Genomic DNA, 15,826 nt, shown 5'->3' on the forward strand with positions numbered 1-15,826 from the left:
AGCTTGCTTTGTCTTGTTGCTTCGCCTAGTGGCTGTTAATGCTTCACTGTTATTTCACCCCATTTCCCCTTCTGTGACTCAGACAGTGGTATTGGTCTGGAGAGCGGCGTATTTGTGACAGCACTTGTCCAGGGGAGTCCAGCAGCCAGGGAAGGTTCCCTCACAGTTGGAGACAGACTGATTGCTGTAAGTCTCACCTAACTCCTTTTTGAAATCCTCCCTTTTATTTATTTTTTTATTCTCCCTCTCCCCCACATCTACCACACTACAGCTCCCACCGGTTGCTTTAGCTTTCTGATCCAGGCCTCGTTCCATTGCAGTATCCACACTCCAAGCCCAGATAAGGTGGGATTAGGTTGAGTATGTGAAGTAGAAGGAAGAAAGTTCCCCGCTTTGATTATTTCTTCAAAAACTTTCTGCTCTGGAGGGCTAGGTGGAGCTGTCTTCACACACACACGGCTGCAGTATACTCACACTAGAGGGAATGGAAGAGAAAAAGATAAGTGGCAGAACTGGAGCTATGCATCTGCATCTCTTATCTTTGAAAAGTGACCTTGCCTCTTAAGATTAACATAATATTAAATTTAAGCGTGAAACCTATTCATCACCTTTTAAATCCCAGAGCACTTAGATATCTCTGCTCACCATTTAGTGCAGCAGTGCAGCAGTCTCCTCCATAGAGCCAGAGACGTGATATGATAGCTCAGCTGCAACCACAATTAGCAATGGTAAGTACAGATGATGCGTTAAGCGATCCTAATCGTGGGAGAGTATCCTATTTTATCATGCCCTCGTGAATGTGAATCACATCAGTGTATCGGCTTGTATATAACTTATTAAATGCTTGATTGCAAAAAAAAAAGAAAAATGGTCCAAAGTGTTGAATCTGTGATGAAATATGCATGAGATGTTGAAAATGCCGGTAGCTGAACTCCATGGCTCAAAGGTGAGCTCTCAGGTGCTCGATAAAATGTATCCGACTTGTTCTAGGTTAAAAAAAGAAAGTTCTTTCCTGAACTTCATTATAAATCTCAGCCATAATATATTACCCACTTTGCTCTTTGATATCTCTGACCATTTTAAATAAAAAATCCTCTCAAGTCGAGCCGATTGTGATGGAAATGTGCGGATTGCAGCGTGAGGGTTCTTCAGACTGAAGTGTGCTGGCCTAGATTTCTTGTGGTTTCCTCACTGCAGCATCGAGACACATCTCAGGCCCCGGGCCAGGAGATATGTCACCTGTATGTGTTTGGAGATGTGCATCTATTTTAATAAAGCTGCCTATAACACACACACACACACACACACACACACACACACACACACACACACACACACACACACACACACACACACACACACACACACACACACACACACACACACACACACACACACACGCACACGCACGCACGCATACCTCAGAGGAATATCATAAAGACGGACGTAGATTGCTTTAGTGTTGAAGGACCTGTCCTTATTTCCAGTGTCTTTCTCTTCTCCCCAGATAAACGGCATTGCTCTGGATAACAAATCTGTGACAGAGTGTGAGGCTCTGTTGAGGAGCTGCAGGGACTCTCTTAGCCTCTCTCTCATGAAGGTGGGCCCTACTCTCTTTCTACTTCACCTTCGCCAAAAATCAAGCCCTATCTTTTTACTTTTTCATGCCCTACATAGCAGTTTCACAGCTTCCAACTGTGTGTTTTGTGAGAATTGGATTATCGTGTGCGTTTCCAATTAATTTGCCAGTGTATCACACCATTCCTACGTCTGTCCTCCCCACAGTTCTTCCCTCACAGCACGTCGGGCCAGAACATCTTTGAAAGTCTGCGTGAGTCGTCGGAGAAGTCCAACGGGCGCATTCACCTGTCTGAGATTCACTCCCGGAACAGCCGCAACCTCAAACACAACAGCTCGACACAGACCGACATCTTCTGCCCGGATGTCGGCAGCACCAGCACAAGTAGCATCTCTGGGGAGAGGAGGAAGGTCAGAGGTGAAACTGATGAGGTGTACAGCGACATCGGCAAGCCGTTCTCCACAGGTTCCCTCCACGCCACTAGCCTTCGGCCGGCCTCTGACCTGGGCACTGGCCGCTATGGGCCCAGTGCTTTCCAAGCGTGTTGTACCTACACGAAGGCGCCTTCCTCCTTGCCCTTTGACCCCGTCTCTGCCTCAGACTGCATCACAATGGAGACGACCCTGGAGAAGAAGCACAGTGGGGGCACGTGGCCCAAGATGATGGTGGGAGGTATGTCGGTTGCGCCAGATAACACCAGTCCAGTCATGGCGGCAGCACAGCTCTCCATCTACAAATCGCCCAAGCAGAGGAAGTCCATCTTCGACCCAGACACTTTCAAACGCCCCGAAACACCTTCCTCTAAGATGGAGTACATGGCAGCCAATCAGATTGCTGCTGTAGCTGCCGCGGCCGCCGCTGCCGCAGCCGCTTCCCACTCCCCGCAGCCGTTAAAGGCAGAGTCCCTCTCCTCCTCATCCACCCCGACCCCTCCGACCCCACCCACTCGCAGTGACTCCTTTAAGTTCAAACATAAACATCAAAGCAGCTCTGCCTCCGACTGCACGATCACCTCAGACGGCAAGGGAGAGGCCGCCATCTCCATGGCAGCGGGAGACAGCAGAGAGAGGAGCGAGCGAGAAAGGGACAGGAACGGAAACCACTATTTTTTGGACGGCAAGGTCCTGACCTCGAGGAAGTCGTGCGACGAGGACATCGGCCGAACCCGAGGGGAGGAGCCAGAGGTGAAGAGGCCGCGCCCTAAATCTGCCCCAGCCCTTCGACGGAGGATGACCCCGCAGACCATCACTCTTCCCTCCTTCCAAGTATGTTCAGTAAGCCTCACAAATTGATCCAGAGTCTTTATGTGGTTTATTTGTTTCCTTTTGCGTGATCCCTACACCAGTTCAAGGCGGTTTGTAAAGCCTCTTTAATACAGAGATGAAAACATGATGCATTGAGAAGTGTTTGAATTCCAAATGAAACCAACATTTCAAATCATCCCAGTGGGCCAAAGCATCCATTTTGTAATAGAATTTACAGCTCCGTCAAAGTTATGCCTCTGGGACTTGCCTCTTAAGCAGCGTGTCGGAGTGATTGATGCTTCTGCACTAGTACGTCTACCCAGCCCAGGAGCTGAGTCAGTGCCTGGGGCTCAGAGAACCATGCCTGGCTACCTCTTCAGGGCCTGAAGCACACAGGAGAGAGCAGTGGGGATAAATGTTCATTTTACTGTAGTGGGATGTTCGTGCTGTCATTTTCCTCATATGGTGCTTGTCTCCAGCAAAAGGGTAGAGGGTTTCTCCCTCGACATAATGGTGTTTTGTTACCCGGCAGGGAAAATGGTAACCGTTTTGTTTCTGTCATTCATCACAGAGCTACTCTAACGATGAGCATTCACCAGAGCCCAGGGACATGCTACGTTCCTCCCCCAGCCGCTCCCACAGGCACAGCGCCGGCTTCGTTCCCACTGTCTACAATGGCACCCTACCTCCGAGTGAGTTCTCAGACTTTTAGAGAAACACATGTGCATGCTGTCACCATATTCAAATCCCCCCCCCCCTCTCTAACGTGGTGGTGTGTCTGTGCAGATTCAGCCCACCGGGGTCTGTCTCCTTGCCCCGCTGTGACGGCCGTGATGAGGAATCCAGTGTACACGGTGCGCAGTCACCGCGTTCATACCAGCAACTGTCCATCCGTCGCTTCCCAGATATGTCACCAGCACACCCACACCAGGTACTGCCTTTTCATACTCACCGTTACGATGACTAATATTTCTTAATTAGACTGTTTCCTAAAAGCAAAAGTACGTATTTAGATTTTTTTGCTGTTTGCCTTAACATTGTGCATTGATTTAGCTCAGCCCATCAATTAAATTAACTTAACATGCTTCAAATAATTGTATAAGCATTGTATGCATATTTATATGAGCATTTCCTAAGGCTGTTTTTTTTGTGTGTGTGTGTGTGTGTGTGTGTGTGTGTGTGTGTGTGTGTGTGTGTGTGTGTGTGTGTGTGTGTGTGTGTGTGTGTGTGTGTGTGTGTGTGTGTGTGTGTGTGTGTGTGTGTGTGTGTAGCCCACAACACCAGGGTCGTCTGAGCCTGGACCTGAGCCAGCAGAAGCGCACGATTGACTACCCTGAATCATCATCGTCACGCAGCAGCAGAGCTTCACACGGTACAAACTCACTGCCCTCCAGCTCACGACTCGGTCAGTCTGACACTCATGCACGCAGACACACACACACACGCGTAAAGGTCACAGACTCGGTGCCCTTTTCTCTTTTTGGATATTACGTCATAACATTCATTCCTGTATCATCTCATCCCTCTGTCAGGTTCTTCCAATAATGTCCAGTACCGCACAGAGAGGATCAAAATCCCCTCCACTCCCCGCTACCCCCGCTCCATGCTGGGGTCAGACAGAGGTACTGCACTCACTATGCACAGCAGCAGCTATACATCTAAGATCAATGCCCTATAAAGTTTTAAATTGAGGTTTTACAGCACCGACAGAACAAACAACTTAAATGTCATCCTCCATGTGGAGATCACATTGAAACACCTGAATTTGCCAGTTCTGGTCATCAGTGTAAGCAGTTTGTCAACATGTCTTTAGCCTGTGGTTGCCACCAGATTAGGACACTTTTATCTCCTCTCGTCAATTTGCATCCTGAGTGGTCGGATAAGGTTCAGGTGTAAATAGTCTCCAGGCAATTCAAGAGCTGTTTGCAATGTCCTTGTCAAAGTGTCAAGAGATTTTTGAATGTGTGAGATAAAGTGTTAACCGTTCTTTTACAAAAGCTCTATATATCACAAATGGTTTGGATTGTTATGAGAATTCAGTGTGTATTCTAGACGTGTATTCAGACTACGCACACCCTTATTCTGTCTCTTTCTGCTCCTCCTCTCCTAAATCTAGGCTCCCTCTCGCACTCCGAGTGTAGCAGCCCCAGTCTCATCACGCCTCCTCAATCGCCTCTCAATCTGGAGACTTCCTCGTTTGCCAGCAGCCAATCGCAAGGCTCCATTTCCACTTTACCTCGGATCTCAGTCAGCCCCTTGCCAATAGGGGAGCGCAGGAAAGACAGGTAGGATAAAAACGAGTGGAGAAAAAAAAAATAATTTCTGAAATACTGCTTTTTAATTAACAGCCTAGTTGGATGACATGTCCGCACTAGTGTGAAGCTGCTAACTGAAAATTGGAAGTTGCCCGTCACGGAAGACTGCAGAATATTAATCGGATGTTTGTCATTGGTGTCACGTTGATCGGTGCGTTATTGGACTGGGAAACGGAGCAAATAGCTCTACAAATGGCGTAGATGTTGGGTGAATGATGGAGAGTATGATTATAAGGATCACTTCAGAAGCCGGTATCGTATGGCCTACGTCTGCCTTTAGGGATCCTCTTAGGCTATTTCAAAAGGCGTTGCCAGGCAACAGGTCTATCCTGGTCAGAGTTGTGCAATCCCTCATTGAAATTCAGATTGAAATCCTATTAAAACTCGTAATAATTTCCGTGGATACCTCCTTGCTGTTTCTACGGAGGAAGCGGTGATCTGCCACTGTGTTGGGATTTGATTTTTTTTGTCTTCCTCCAACATTTCTGTCCCGTTTTTGTATCGCCGACGCCTCTGTCCTTTTACACTGTTACTGTCTCTGTGTGATATCTGTCCTCCCATTCTGCTCTTTATCTTCCTCCCGCCTCTCTGCAACCTTCCGCTTCCAGATCTCTTTACCGTAACCGATCTTTTCTCAGGATTCCTCTGGCTGCAAGGCCGAGGTTCTCCTCTCTCAGGAGCCTCAGGTTCGTTCTCCCTCACAGTGCTACAAACAAGGGAATGCCCCCCCCCCCCCCCCCATCCTTCTCCCAAGTTCATGTCGTTCCCATGCTTCAGTGCAGCTGGGTAGATAATACAGAGGAGCAGAATAGTCTCACTGTCCAGAAGGCAAAAGAAGAAATGTGTCTTTTTTTTTTCACTCCACCAGAGCGCGGTTTAATTAAAGAATTGCTAGTTTTTGCATGCCACAATATTAGTGCCTTAGGAAACCACTAAAATAGACCTGATTAGCTTCACTCGCTGAACTTCAAAGCTTCAGTGTTATGTTAATATGTCTGCACTTGTCTTCCTCCATGTCGGAAAAAAACCCACTTCAATCTCAGATATTGCATGCAGTGTCCATACCATGACGACGACATGGTCAACATGCATGTTTGTATTTTTGCCGTCAGCCAAGTCACCCTTTGAGTCCGCAGTATGTATGTTATGCAATGGTATTATTATTCAGCCCGGAGCTTCCGGGATATGGTCTTGTTTGTACACCACCACTATGTTTACCCCCGTCTCTGGCTGCTAATCCATTCCTCTTATCTGCCTTCATGGAATTGTATGCCATGTCCAAAGCCAACTTGTTATGAAGACACGCAAGTTCATGCAAATCCCCTTCATGTCAAGGGATTTCAGTTGCTTGTGCTATTATGACGTTGCACACATTGTCTCTGTTCTCTAAACCTGTCCAGGTTCTCCTGTAAGCCAGACGTAAAGTGGCGCTCTGGAGAGATCAATTTTAGAGGCCTGGAGGGTGATGTAAGCTCAGAATCAAACATTCTTTAAACACGAATCAGTCTATTGATGTGTTTTATAATTTGGACCAGGTATGATTCTATGTTGAGAAAGCCTAGGTAGCCACTCTCTCTCTCCAGAGCTGTAAATAAATTGGTCCGTCCAACTGTGACGTCACCTCACCCTCTCAGCTTGCTCCGTTCTGCTCCGTTTCTGGGATGCTGTTCATTTATGCACTTTACTCTTCCCCACCAGGCCATACTTGGAGGAGCCACGTAACGTCATTGTGCACAAAGGCGCGGAGCCTCTGGGCATCTCCATCGTCAGTGGGGAGAACGGAGGGATCTTTGTCTCTAAAGTTACTGGAGGTAGCATCGCCCACCAGGCAGGATTGGAGTATGGAGACCAATTACTGGAGGTATGAACAACCTACTGTATGCGAGTAAAAGGTTACAGCCTCGAGCAGCATAATTAAAAATGCATTGCTGGATGCCTGTCAAGGAGCCTAATAATAGAGCAGCAGTATAATACTGCTAATATGTGTTTGCTTCAAAGGCTCAGTCATTTTGCTCAGTGGAATACACAGACCATAGCTTTTCCCACGGTCACGGTTCCCAGTATTTTAATACTTGCTGAAATGTATTTTCCGAAAGGGTGTTTTCCCTACATTTAAAAATAGCTGCACAAGAAAGAAAAATGCGTAGGAATGTTTTTGAAGTGAATTTATCCCACCAAAACATCCCATCTGTCTTATGTAGTTTTGATGTGCTTCACTATCACATCACGTAGTGGACCCTTTTAATCATGATGTGTTGTGAATGGCCGAGGTGCATCATATAATTAAAACAAACTACACCACTAAGCATAATTGCTTCTAAATTGCAAGTAGGAGTCATGTGTTGCAATGTGAATAATGGCTGCCTGATCTCTTTTAGAGTATGCACTCTTTTTAAAACTTAGTAAAACTAATCCCCTGTCAATTCTCTCGTGGGTATTTTCTCCACCAAGTCCTACTAATGACATAAAACCCTTAATGGACTGAGCACATACTGTGTTCATATCACTATGTTCTTTTAGCTCACACTGTTCTTCCTTTTTATTAGTTTAATGGCATCAACTTGCGGAACGCCACGGAGCAGCAAGCTCGTCTCATCATCGGCCAGCAGTGTGACACCATCACCATTATGGCCCAGTACAACCCACACATGTACCAGCTGGGCAACCACTCTCGCTCGAGGTAACATGATGTTTCCTGTAGAACTGTGTGTAGATGTTCAGGGTGGGGTTGAGCCCTAAGTGTGCTGCCCCGGGTACTTCCCGAAGCCGTTTCAGTTGAAGCAAGACATCTCGAAGAGATATGTATACTGTGTTGTATCTGTGTTGTATGGCCAGGAGTTCTCTAAATAAATTTGTAGTTTATCTTTTTTTCGAGATGATACGTTTTAATTGCATTCACACTTTTCTTTTTAGCTGAATGAACACAAAAGGAATCTCTGAAACAGCAGATGTTCACGCATGTGTATAAAGATGTAATTAACTATGTAGCTCTGCATCTTTAAATATTTACAGTATTTACGATTGAGTCCAACCGATATTGTTTGATTTTATTTATTTGGTTATTGTGACCATAATACGGTATGAACCTGTCTTAAGTATGTAATGGTGACACTGCTTTTAATTGACCTCTACTGTAAAGTAAAGTACTCGAGGCCTTTCACAATGTTATTTTACTGATGGAGTCAAACCTTTCCTGTTTTTGACTTTCGGTGCAGCTCCCGTCTGGAGCCGGTCAGCACTCAGTCGACTCCCCAGGGGAGCGGAGCCGCCACCCCCGACAATCACTCCACCATCGATACGCTCAGCGAACAGGACGAGGGCACGCTCACTCCTTCCTCCAAGCAGACCACACCCACTACCAGTCCCCACAATTTCATCAGGTAAACCTCTACACAAACAATGATAGAAGATAAATCAACCCCACCATAACTGTGTGTAGGATGTCAAAAGAAATACTTGCTCCATGCCACACCATTACACTCTGGTAACTGTCTCAATGACCACTTGTCCTCTTAGAATGCCGTCTGGGGGCAGCAGGATGGTGGGTGAGCCACGCCTTGTGACGGTGCGCAGGCCTGGGGTGGAGGTGGGAATCACACTCTGCGGTGGGAACCTGCGGGGCGTCTACATAGAGAGCCTGGATGAGGACAGTCCTGCCAGAGGCCCTGATGGTCTGCTTCCTGGGGACCTCATTCAGGAGGTGTGGACTCGTGCACCTCTGCTTTCACTCAAACACGCATGCATGTTGCCTAAGAATTTCATAATGCACATCGTTCCCTAACACCTTAGCAAGTGGCCAATATGTTTTTGTCATATTTACAATAACTTGAGTACTTTTTATTCTGTCAGATCTTTTTAAGTGGGAGTTTTATTTTCAGTAGAGTTGTAGGTGTAATATCGGGTATTTGAAGTGATCTCAAAGCTAAACTCCTCTAATAAGGCGTTGCAAAGCTTTGTGTGCTTTTGTTACTGTGGACTCGAGCGCTGCCAGACGCCGCTGGCATTTCTATTTTCCTGCCCGTCTTTGTTCCTGATTGATCTTCTCCTCGTCTGCGTTTTCTCTCTCACTCTTCGTTGGTGATCCATCCGAAACACCGCAAACTCATAACAGACAATTCATGTGGCATGCTCCCACTTAGCTCTCGGCCACAAAGGGCTTTGCTATCCGAAATTGCAATGCAGCTTTGTCATTAGGCTGCACAGCATCAGCCTGTCCTTCGTCCATCTTTTTTTGTTTTCTTCCCCCATCCACGGCACGAATCAATACTGCGACATTTCAGTTTGGAGGAAAATGTAGCTGTTTACTAGTGGAGTGCAGACAATCCCCAAATTTCTCTCCTCCTCAGCCTGAGTTTGTCTCATATTTCATGATGTAAAGTTCACTTTCCCTTCCCCCCCCCCCCCATTCTCCTCACCTCTTGTCTTTCAGTACAACTCGGTGAATATGAAGAATAAGACGGCAGAGGAGGTGTACGTCGAGATGCTGAAGCCTGCGGAGACGGTCACATTTAAGGTTCAGCATCGGCCAGATGACTTCAGCACGCTCAAGGACGTTCCAGGAGATGGCTTTTATATTAGGTGCATACATATATGACCCATCACACAGATCATTGTCGGGCGTTTATTTGTAACCGCTCTGTATAAAGACCACACTAACTTCCCCCAGCAGCCTCATCTCTGTCCATGTTACTATATATAGAACCACCACTGGAGCGCCCCTTGGACAAGTTGGAATCTTTCTCATCTAACCAATTATCCCAGATCCACAGAGTGACTGCAATGCTGCGAATCAGACCACAAATTTAGGTTATCCAATCTCTGTACTCCCTACGCAGCAGACCCAACACCTCTTCCGTTTCAGTGCTCTGTGTTTTCTCGGCCTTTAGGAAACACTCTGCACATGAATGGAAAGTGAAGCTCTAAAATAGTCACGTTTTGTTGTTGGGTGTCTGTCGGGGCATGTTGCCTCAGCTGCCGCAGTCACTTGTCATATAGGCAAGTGGGCTTGTGATGTCATCCGCAGTAAATGCACTCGGCCTGCCTGGCTGTCACAGGCTGCTCGTTAATGACTTTTGAGGCTCCAACAAGAGGGCGAGCAAGGCCTACATTGTCAGTAAATGAACGTTCTCTAATCTTTTCTCACCCTTCACAGCTTTTCTTGTCTGGTACCTCACCTGCTCTCTCACTTCATCAACTTCCGCTCCCTCTTTCTGCCCTACTCGTCATAACTCCCCATCTGTCTTTGTCTCTCCCTCTCACCAGAGCACTTTACGACCGCGTGGGGGAGGCCGAGGGGGACCTCAGTTTTAAGAAGGATGACATCCTGTACGTGGATGAGTCTTTACCAAAGGGCAGCTTTGGGACGTGGATTGCCTGGCAGCTAGATGAGAACGCACAGCAGATCCAGAGGGGGCAGATCCCCAGCAAGTACATGTGGGTGGAGAATGCAACGCACGCTTACACACGTCCATTTTTGAGCTTGAGGACAGTTTGTAACAGCTGTCACAACAAGCTGTGCCATACTGCTGCAATATAGGAATCGTATGTAACGTGGCTTCTCCTCCATATGTTTTAGACTGCCCTTTTGTACTTACTGCAAGGTCGTGTTGTCCTCTTATTAAGTGTCTCTGGAAACATGCATTGATGTTACAAAACATTTCCTTTTTTTTATGTGGTTGTTCTCAGACTGTGCCTGAAGGGCCAGTAATCAATAACAATAAATTCTAAACAAATGCTGAAATCAATAAAGATGTATTATTCTGTTCAACCAACCTTTACTCGCAGAACTAAATGCCGAAACTAAACTTTTGCTCCAACCTCCAACAACAAACTAAGACAATCCTCACAAGTGAAAATGTTGTGTTTTTTAAAAGACCTACTTTTCTACACTGATGCATACACAGCTGTGGATCCTCCAATTAAATCTGTGTGTGTGTGTATGTGTGTGTGTGTGTTTGTGGTGTAGGATGGACCAAGAGTTTTATCGCAGACACAGTGTGACAGAAATGAAGGAGGACTCCGGTAAGACTCTCTCTGCAGCGGCCCGCAGATCCTTCTTCAGGAGGAAACAGAAACACAAACGCAGCAGCTCCAAAGACAGCAAAGAAATGGTGGCTCTGGACGCCATCAGCACAGACTCCATCCCTTTCCTTGATGGTGAGAGGAAATGTTTAATCAAAATGGCATCATGTGAATCCTCTCCAAAATGGATATTTGATTGATCTGCGTGTTCTTTGTGTCAGACTGTGTGAGCCTGGCATACCAGCGGGTCCAGAAGGTGGAGTGCACCTCTCCCCGGCCGGTGCTCATCATTGGGCCGCTCACTGACGCCGTCAAGGAGATGCTGGTCAAAGAGTCTCCTGGGAAGTTCTGCAGATGTGTACTGGGTGAGTTCACCTGATCCAGATGTGTGTCAGTCCTACAAATCAGGGGGAATATATATATATATATATATATATATATATATATATATATATATATATATATATATAGCGTCCGATCGTGGTCACTTGAGATCGCCGATAGGCTTTTCGATCGCCAGGGGCAGCGGGAGTATGAGGAGGTGGGGTGGGGTGGGGGGGGGGGAGTTATGTCACAGCATGCTCGTGAAATGCCAACATGGAAAGCTTAGTCTTCTGCCTCATTTCCACTACATGGTTCGGCTCGTCTAAACTCCCTTTTGAAACCAGGTATTTTTTTTTGGTTAGATGCCTAGAATAACGTCCGTGGTTAACACAAGCTTAAGAGATTTGAACTGTTGTTCTACGACGTAAAAGAATCGACTCAAATTCAAGAGTGGGGTATTTACTGACGTATTTTATTTTTCTTAAAAAAGGTTGTGGCTAAATGAGATTACAGAGTTTGTTGGGGACATTAAACATCAGGCTGACTAGTCAGCATTAGCTTTTTGCGACTGTATTCAAGCTTCAAAAATCATAAAAGCGATGTTCATTTGTGAAGATTTCTGAACAACACTTGTATTTTCAACTGTTGTTAGCCACAGAGTTTTTATTTTCTGAAATAATCCAAAATCCAATAGAAAAATCCCGTTGGTTTTGTTCATCTAGGTAACCTGTGCAATGCAAACCCTGTACAGCAGTTGGTAAAAATGTCATTTGCATCATGTGATTTCATATGAACTCTTTCTGTCATGTCTTCAGAGGTGATGAAGGCATCCCAGCAAGCCATCGAGCGGGGCGTCAAAGACTGCCTCTTCATTGACTACAAGCGCAGGAGTGGCCATTTTGATGTGACCACTGTTGCTTCTATAAAGGAAATAACCGATAAGGTATTAGCCAGTGCTTTTCTTTCTCAGGAAAGATGAAGTAGATTTCATTTGTCTTTAATCTCTGCTCAAGATAAGATATCGCTATCACAGCGCTTTAATCTTAAAAATTCCTGCTCATAACGGCGAGTGTCAATTGTTGTCAAGCCTTTTGAAACGGAGAGCTGAAGTTGTTGGTCGTGTTTTCTTTCTTCTTTCTGATGCAGGGCTGTCACTGCTTGCTCGACATTGCCCCGCACGCCATCGAAAGGCTCCACAGCGTTCACATTTATCCAATTGTTGTCTTCGTCCGCTACAAAAACGCAAAGCAGATCAAGTAAGTAGCATTTCTTTGAAACCACATGCACTGTCCGGGTGACACCCCCACCCTGTGTGTGTGTGTGTGTGTGATGGATGAGTGGATGGAGCAGGATAAGCCTTCACACTCTCCATCCCACCATGAACCCTTTGGCGCGTCTGTCAAAGCACTCCATCCCACCACAAACTCAAACATAATCCCAAACAGCTGTTCTTTCTTTTCAAAATAAAGTGCAAGGGTTTGTATCCCTCCTTCACTTCGTATTTGTTGTATTTTATGTATGTCTTGCCAGGATTCATCAGACATTGTATGATTGAAAGCTTAATTAGACACAATCCAAATTAGAGGAACATAAGAGTTCATTGGTTTTGGATTCATACCTTAAATGCTCTAATGACTATTCCGATTTTTTTTTTTTTTTCACAGAGAGCAGAAAGATCCGGTTTATCTGCGGGACAAAGTATCTCAAAAACATTCCAAGGAGCAATTTGAAAGTGCGCAGAAGATAGAGCAAGAGTACAGCAAGTTCTTCACAGGTTCGTATACAATCGAAAAACGACACGGACCACAAACAAAATATGCCTATTATGTGTGTCAGACTTTATTTGCGCTGTAATAAATGTTCCCTTTGTTTTCAGGTATTGTCCAAGGCGGCACCCTCCCTTACATTTGCACTCAGATCATCACTATAGTTGATCAAGAACAAAGTAAAGTCCTGTGGACTCCACTCGGCTGCCCCTAGAGGAAACCAGCTGCCACTACAGCAAGCGGCGGCTTTCATCTCCATTCCCCCAAACACTAATTAACCCTTTCACACTATACCAATAGGTACACTACAGTGAGCTAGTTATGTAAATTATTGATATTTTTTTATTTTGTCTTTGTCTTGGTTTATAGTGTGCTCCGGAGCGGGTTAGTAGCACTGGATCTCGACGTTAAAAGTTCAGTCCGTCTTCCCTAAGGGTTTCTGGTGGTGTATTTGTAATGCTGCATTATAGGCGTCCGTTTACAGTCAAAAGACGAGTCTGACTATTGGTGTTCAATATTTGCTTGAATGCGTGTGTCCCCCCCCCCCCCCTGTGTACACAAACCTCGACACTAATGAAGTTCAGCCAGCCCCTGACCCTCCCATGTACCAAATGACATTTATGGTTTCCCTACAATTATGCACCCATTTTGATGACGACTGACAACAAATTGTGTGTGTGTGCGTGTGTGTGTGTGTGAGAGAGAGAGAGAATTGTAATGACAATTTAAGTTGAATCATGGTTGTTTGCTCGAATGAATACGACGCTATAGAAATGGAATGCCAGGATCAGACATCACATTCCTCGCGGTGTTTCATCACAAAAGTGCAAAAGCATCAAACCTCCTCCCTGAAGTATGTAGCCGTGGTCTCACTGAACCTGACTGCCAGCGGTGACGGCCATGAAAACTCAAAAAAAAACACACCGATGTTTGCTCTATGCATTGTGTTTCTAAGCAGCTGGGTGTGCGGACAGTTTAATGGGCCTTTTCGGAAGTGCCTTTGGAGAACAACACTGATCTGAAACCATCCCCTGGTCACGTAGCCAGAACATTAAAGAGGGCTTTTGAAAGTTTCTCTTCCACATTCAATGCATCATTTCACACCCGTGGCAGACTAGATGATTTTAGGGGCTGATTTTAGACCAGTACAGCGTAGAGCGCGTGACAATGGTGAGGTTATAGGCCAAAGCGGCGGCCAACGGGTTAACTCCTCAGAATGCACTCCAGGGCTAGACAGACCACTGTGTAACTATCATTCTATCTCTTTAACATATATTTAACAACAATATAGAGTATAACATATACAGTATGCAGATACATCTGGAAAAAAAAGAAACAAATATATATAAATATATATTACATGTATTTTTACTAGTTCATACGCCTAGGAACGTCTGGCGGTCAAGTCATGTCTTAGCAGGTATTAGCATGTTTTTTAAAGAATTTATTTTTGTTTTTTGTGGTTGGTTATCAGTCACTTGTCGATGTACTCATTAAAAGAGACACTATGAAGCAAAATGTGCAGGGTAATATCTTAAAGGATTTTCCTCTGATCTGTTTAAATGTTAGTGACTTTTCATTGTTATTTAATTGTATTTTTTATTCAGGAGGCAACAAATATTCTGCCCTTCCTCAAAACCATATCCTGTATCTTATTGTGCCAAAATCCACTAAGGCAACTTTATCCTTATATTTCTGTTTTGCACTTGTTTATCTGTTAACCTTAAACATAACTGTTGGTTTCCAGTAGACTACGAATAGGTACTATAATTTCTTCTGTAACTAATTCACGTTTTTATCTGTCACATCAGTTCCTTACATTTCATTGATGGCCTTTTATTCTTAATTGGAAAAAAAAAGGATCACTTCTTATTTGAATTATTAAAAAGGGATCTATTCTTGCACAGTTTTTCAAAGGATTGGGCTGAAAGAGTAAGCAGAAGCCAACTGTAATGTTACTATTTTTCTGAGTAGATAGCATATGGTAGAGCGAGAGCGGGATGCAACGTGAAATTGTTGTATTTTTAGAAAGAGTCTACTGTAGATGCCAGGTACTGATGAACTTTTCTTTTATTAAAAAGAATGTGATTTGTATGTTGAGACATTAACATGAGAATAAAACTCATTTTCTCTATCACAATACGGACTAATTCTGATTTATTTCTCCCACACCCTGTTGAGTGACATTTTACAGTATACAGACTGACTGTAAGCTATATTCCCAATTGTTCCCAATCGTTACTCCCTCGTCCTGCTGTACCTACATTTTAATACCAGTAAGGAGCTGGTAAGTATGTTATTTGTAGGCTATTGATATTTCACTAAGAGGAACTACATGATTAATGTTAGGAGACTATATGGACAGGCGGTGTTATGAAGTGTTACCAATATACGGTTATATATGTTAACCAATATAGGTTTAAAAAGTGAGATAACTCAACATGGCTGCTCTGTCTCTGCCTTTTTATTTAGGTTAGGTTTTCAAGACGTACAAGAAAGCAGTGCTGTGAGCAACTTTGCTGTAAATGTGACAGTGTCCTTCAGAGTTGTGGCCTATAAGGATGAAAGGGAATCCAT

The 15,826-nt window shown here is 44.9% G+C and overlaps 1 protein-coding gene across 2 annotated transcripts in view; it reads left to right on the forward strand.

Moving 5' to 3' along the window:
- dlg5a (discs, large homolog 5a) overlaps nucleotides 1–15,389 on the forward strand; it is a 32,665-nt gene extending 17,276 nt beyond the window's left edge. Inside the window, exons 14-33 of one of the 2 annotated variants that reach the window (XM_079168914.1) lie at nucleotides 83–186; nucleotides 1,508–1,600; nucleotides 1,786–2,844; nucleotides 3,395–3,515; nucleotides 3,610–3,754; nucleotides 4,095–4,228; nucleotides 4,356–4,445; nucleotides 4,940–5,108; nucleotides 6,837–6,999; nucleotides 7,685–7,818; nucleotides 8,354–8,518; nucleotides 8,655–8,838; nucleotides 9,568–9,716; nucleotides 10,401–10,571; nucleotides 11,104–11,294; nucleotides 11,381–11,524; nucleotides 12,299–12,426; nucleotides 12,630–12,739; nucleotides 13,148–13,257; nucleotides 13,360–15,389. In XM_079168914.1, the coding sequence (XP_079025040.1) occupies nucleotides 83–186; nucleotides 1,508–1,600; nucleotides 1,786–2,844; nucleotides 3,395–3,515; nucleotides 3,610–3,754; nucleotides 4,095–4,228; nucleotides 4,356–4,445; nucleotides 4,940–5,108; nucleotides 6,837–6,999; nucleotides 7,685–7,818; nucleotides 8,354–8,518; nucleotides 8,655–8,838; nucleotides 9,568–9,716; nucleotides 10,401–10,571; nucleotides 11,104–11,294; nucleotides 11,381–11,524; nucleotides 12,299–12,426; nucleotides 12,630–12,739; nucleotides 13,148–13,257; nucleotides 13,360–13,463 (3,668 nt within the window). In that variant the 3' untranslated portion in view covers nucleotides 13,464–15,389. The remainder of the gene's footprint in view (nucleotides 1–82; nucleotides 187–1,507; nucleotides 1,601–1,785; nucleotides 2,845–3,394; nucleotides 3,516–3,609; nucleotides 3,755–4,094; nucleotides 4,229–4,355; nucleotides 4,446–4,939; nucleotides 5,109–6,836; nucleotides 7,000–7,684; nucleotides 7,819–8,353; nucleotides 8,519–8,654; nucleotides 8,839–9,567; nucleotides 9,717–10,400; nucleotides 10,572–11,103; nucleotides 11,295–11,380; nucleotides 11,525–12,298; nucleotides 12,427–12,629; nucleotides 12,740–13,147; nucleotides 13,258–13,359) is intronic. The other variant, XM_079168915.1, reaches the window with a different exon arrangement.
- Nucleotides 15,390–15,826: the final 437 nt, after the last annotated feature.

This window comes from Pholis gunnellus, assembly GCF_910591455.1.
Source record: "Pholis gunnellus genome assembly, chromosome: 11".
Classification (NCBI taxonomy): domain Eukaryota; kingdom Metazoa; phylum Chordata; class Actinopteri; order Perciformes; family Pholidae; genus Pholis; species Pholis gunnellus.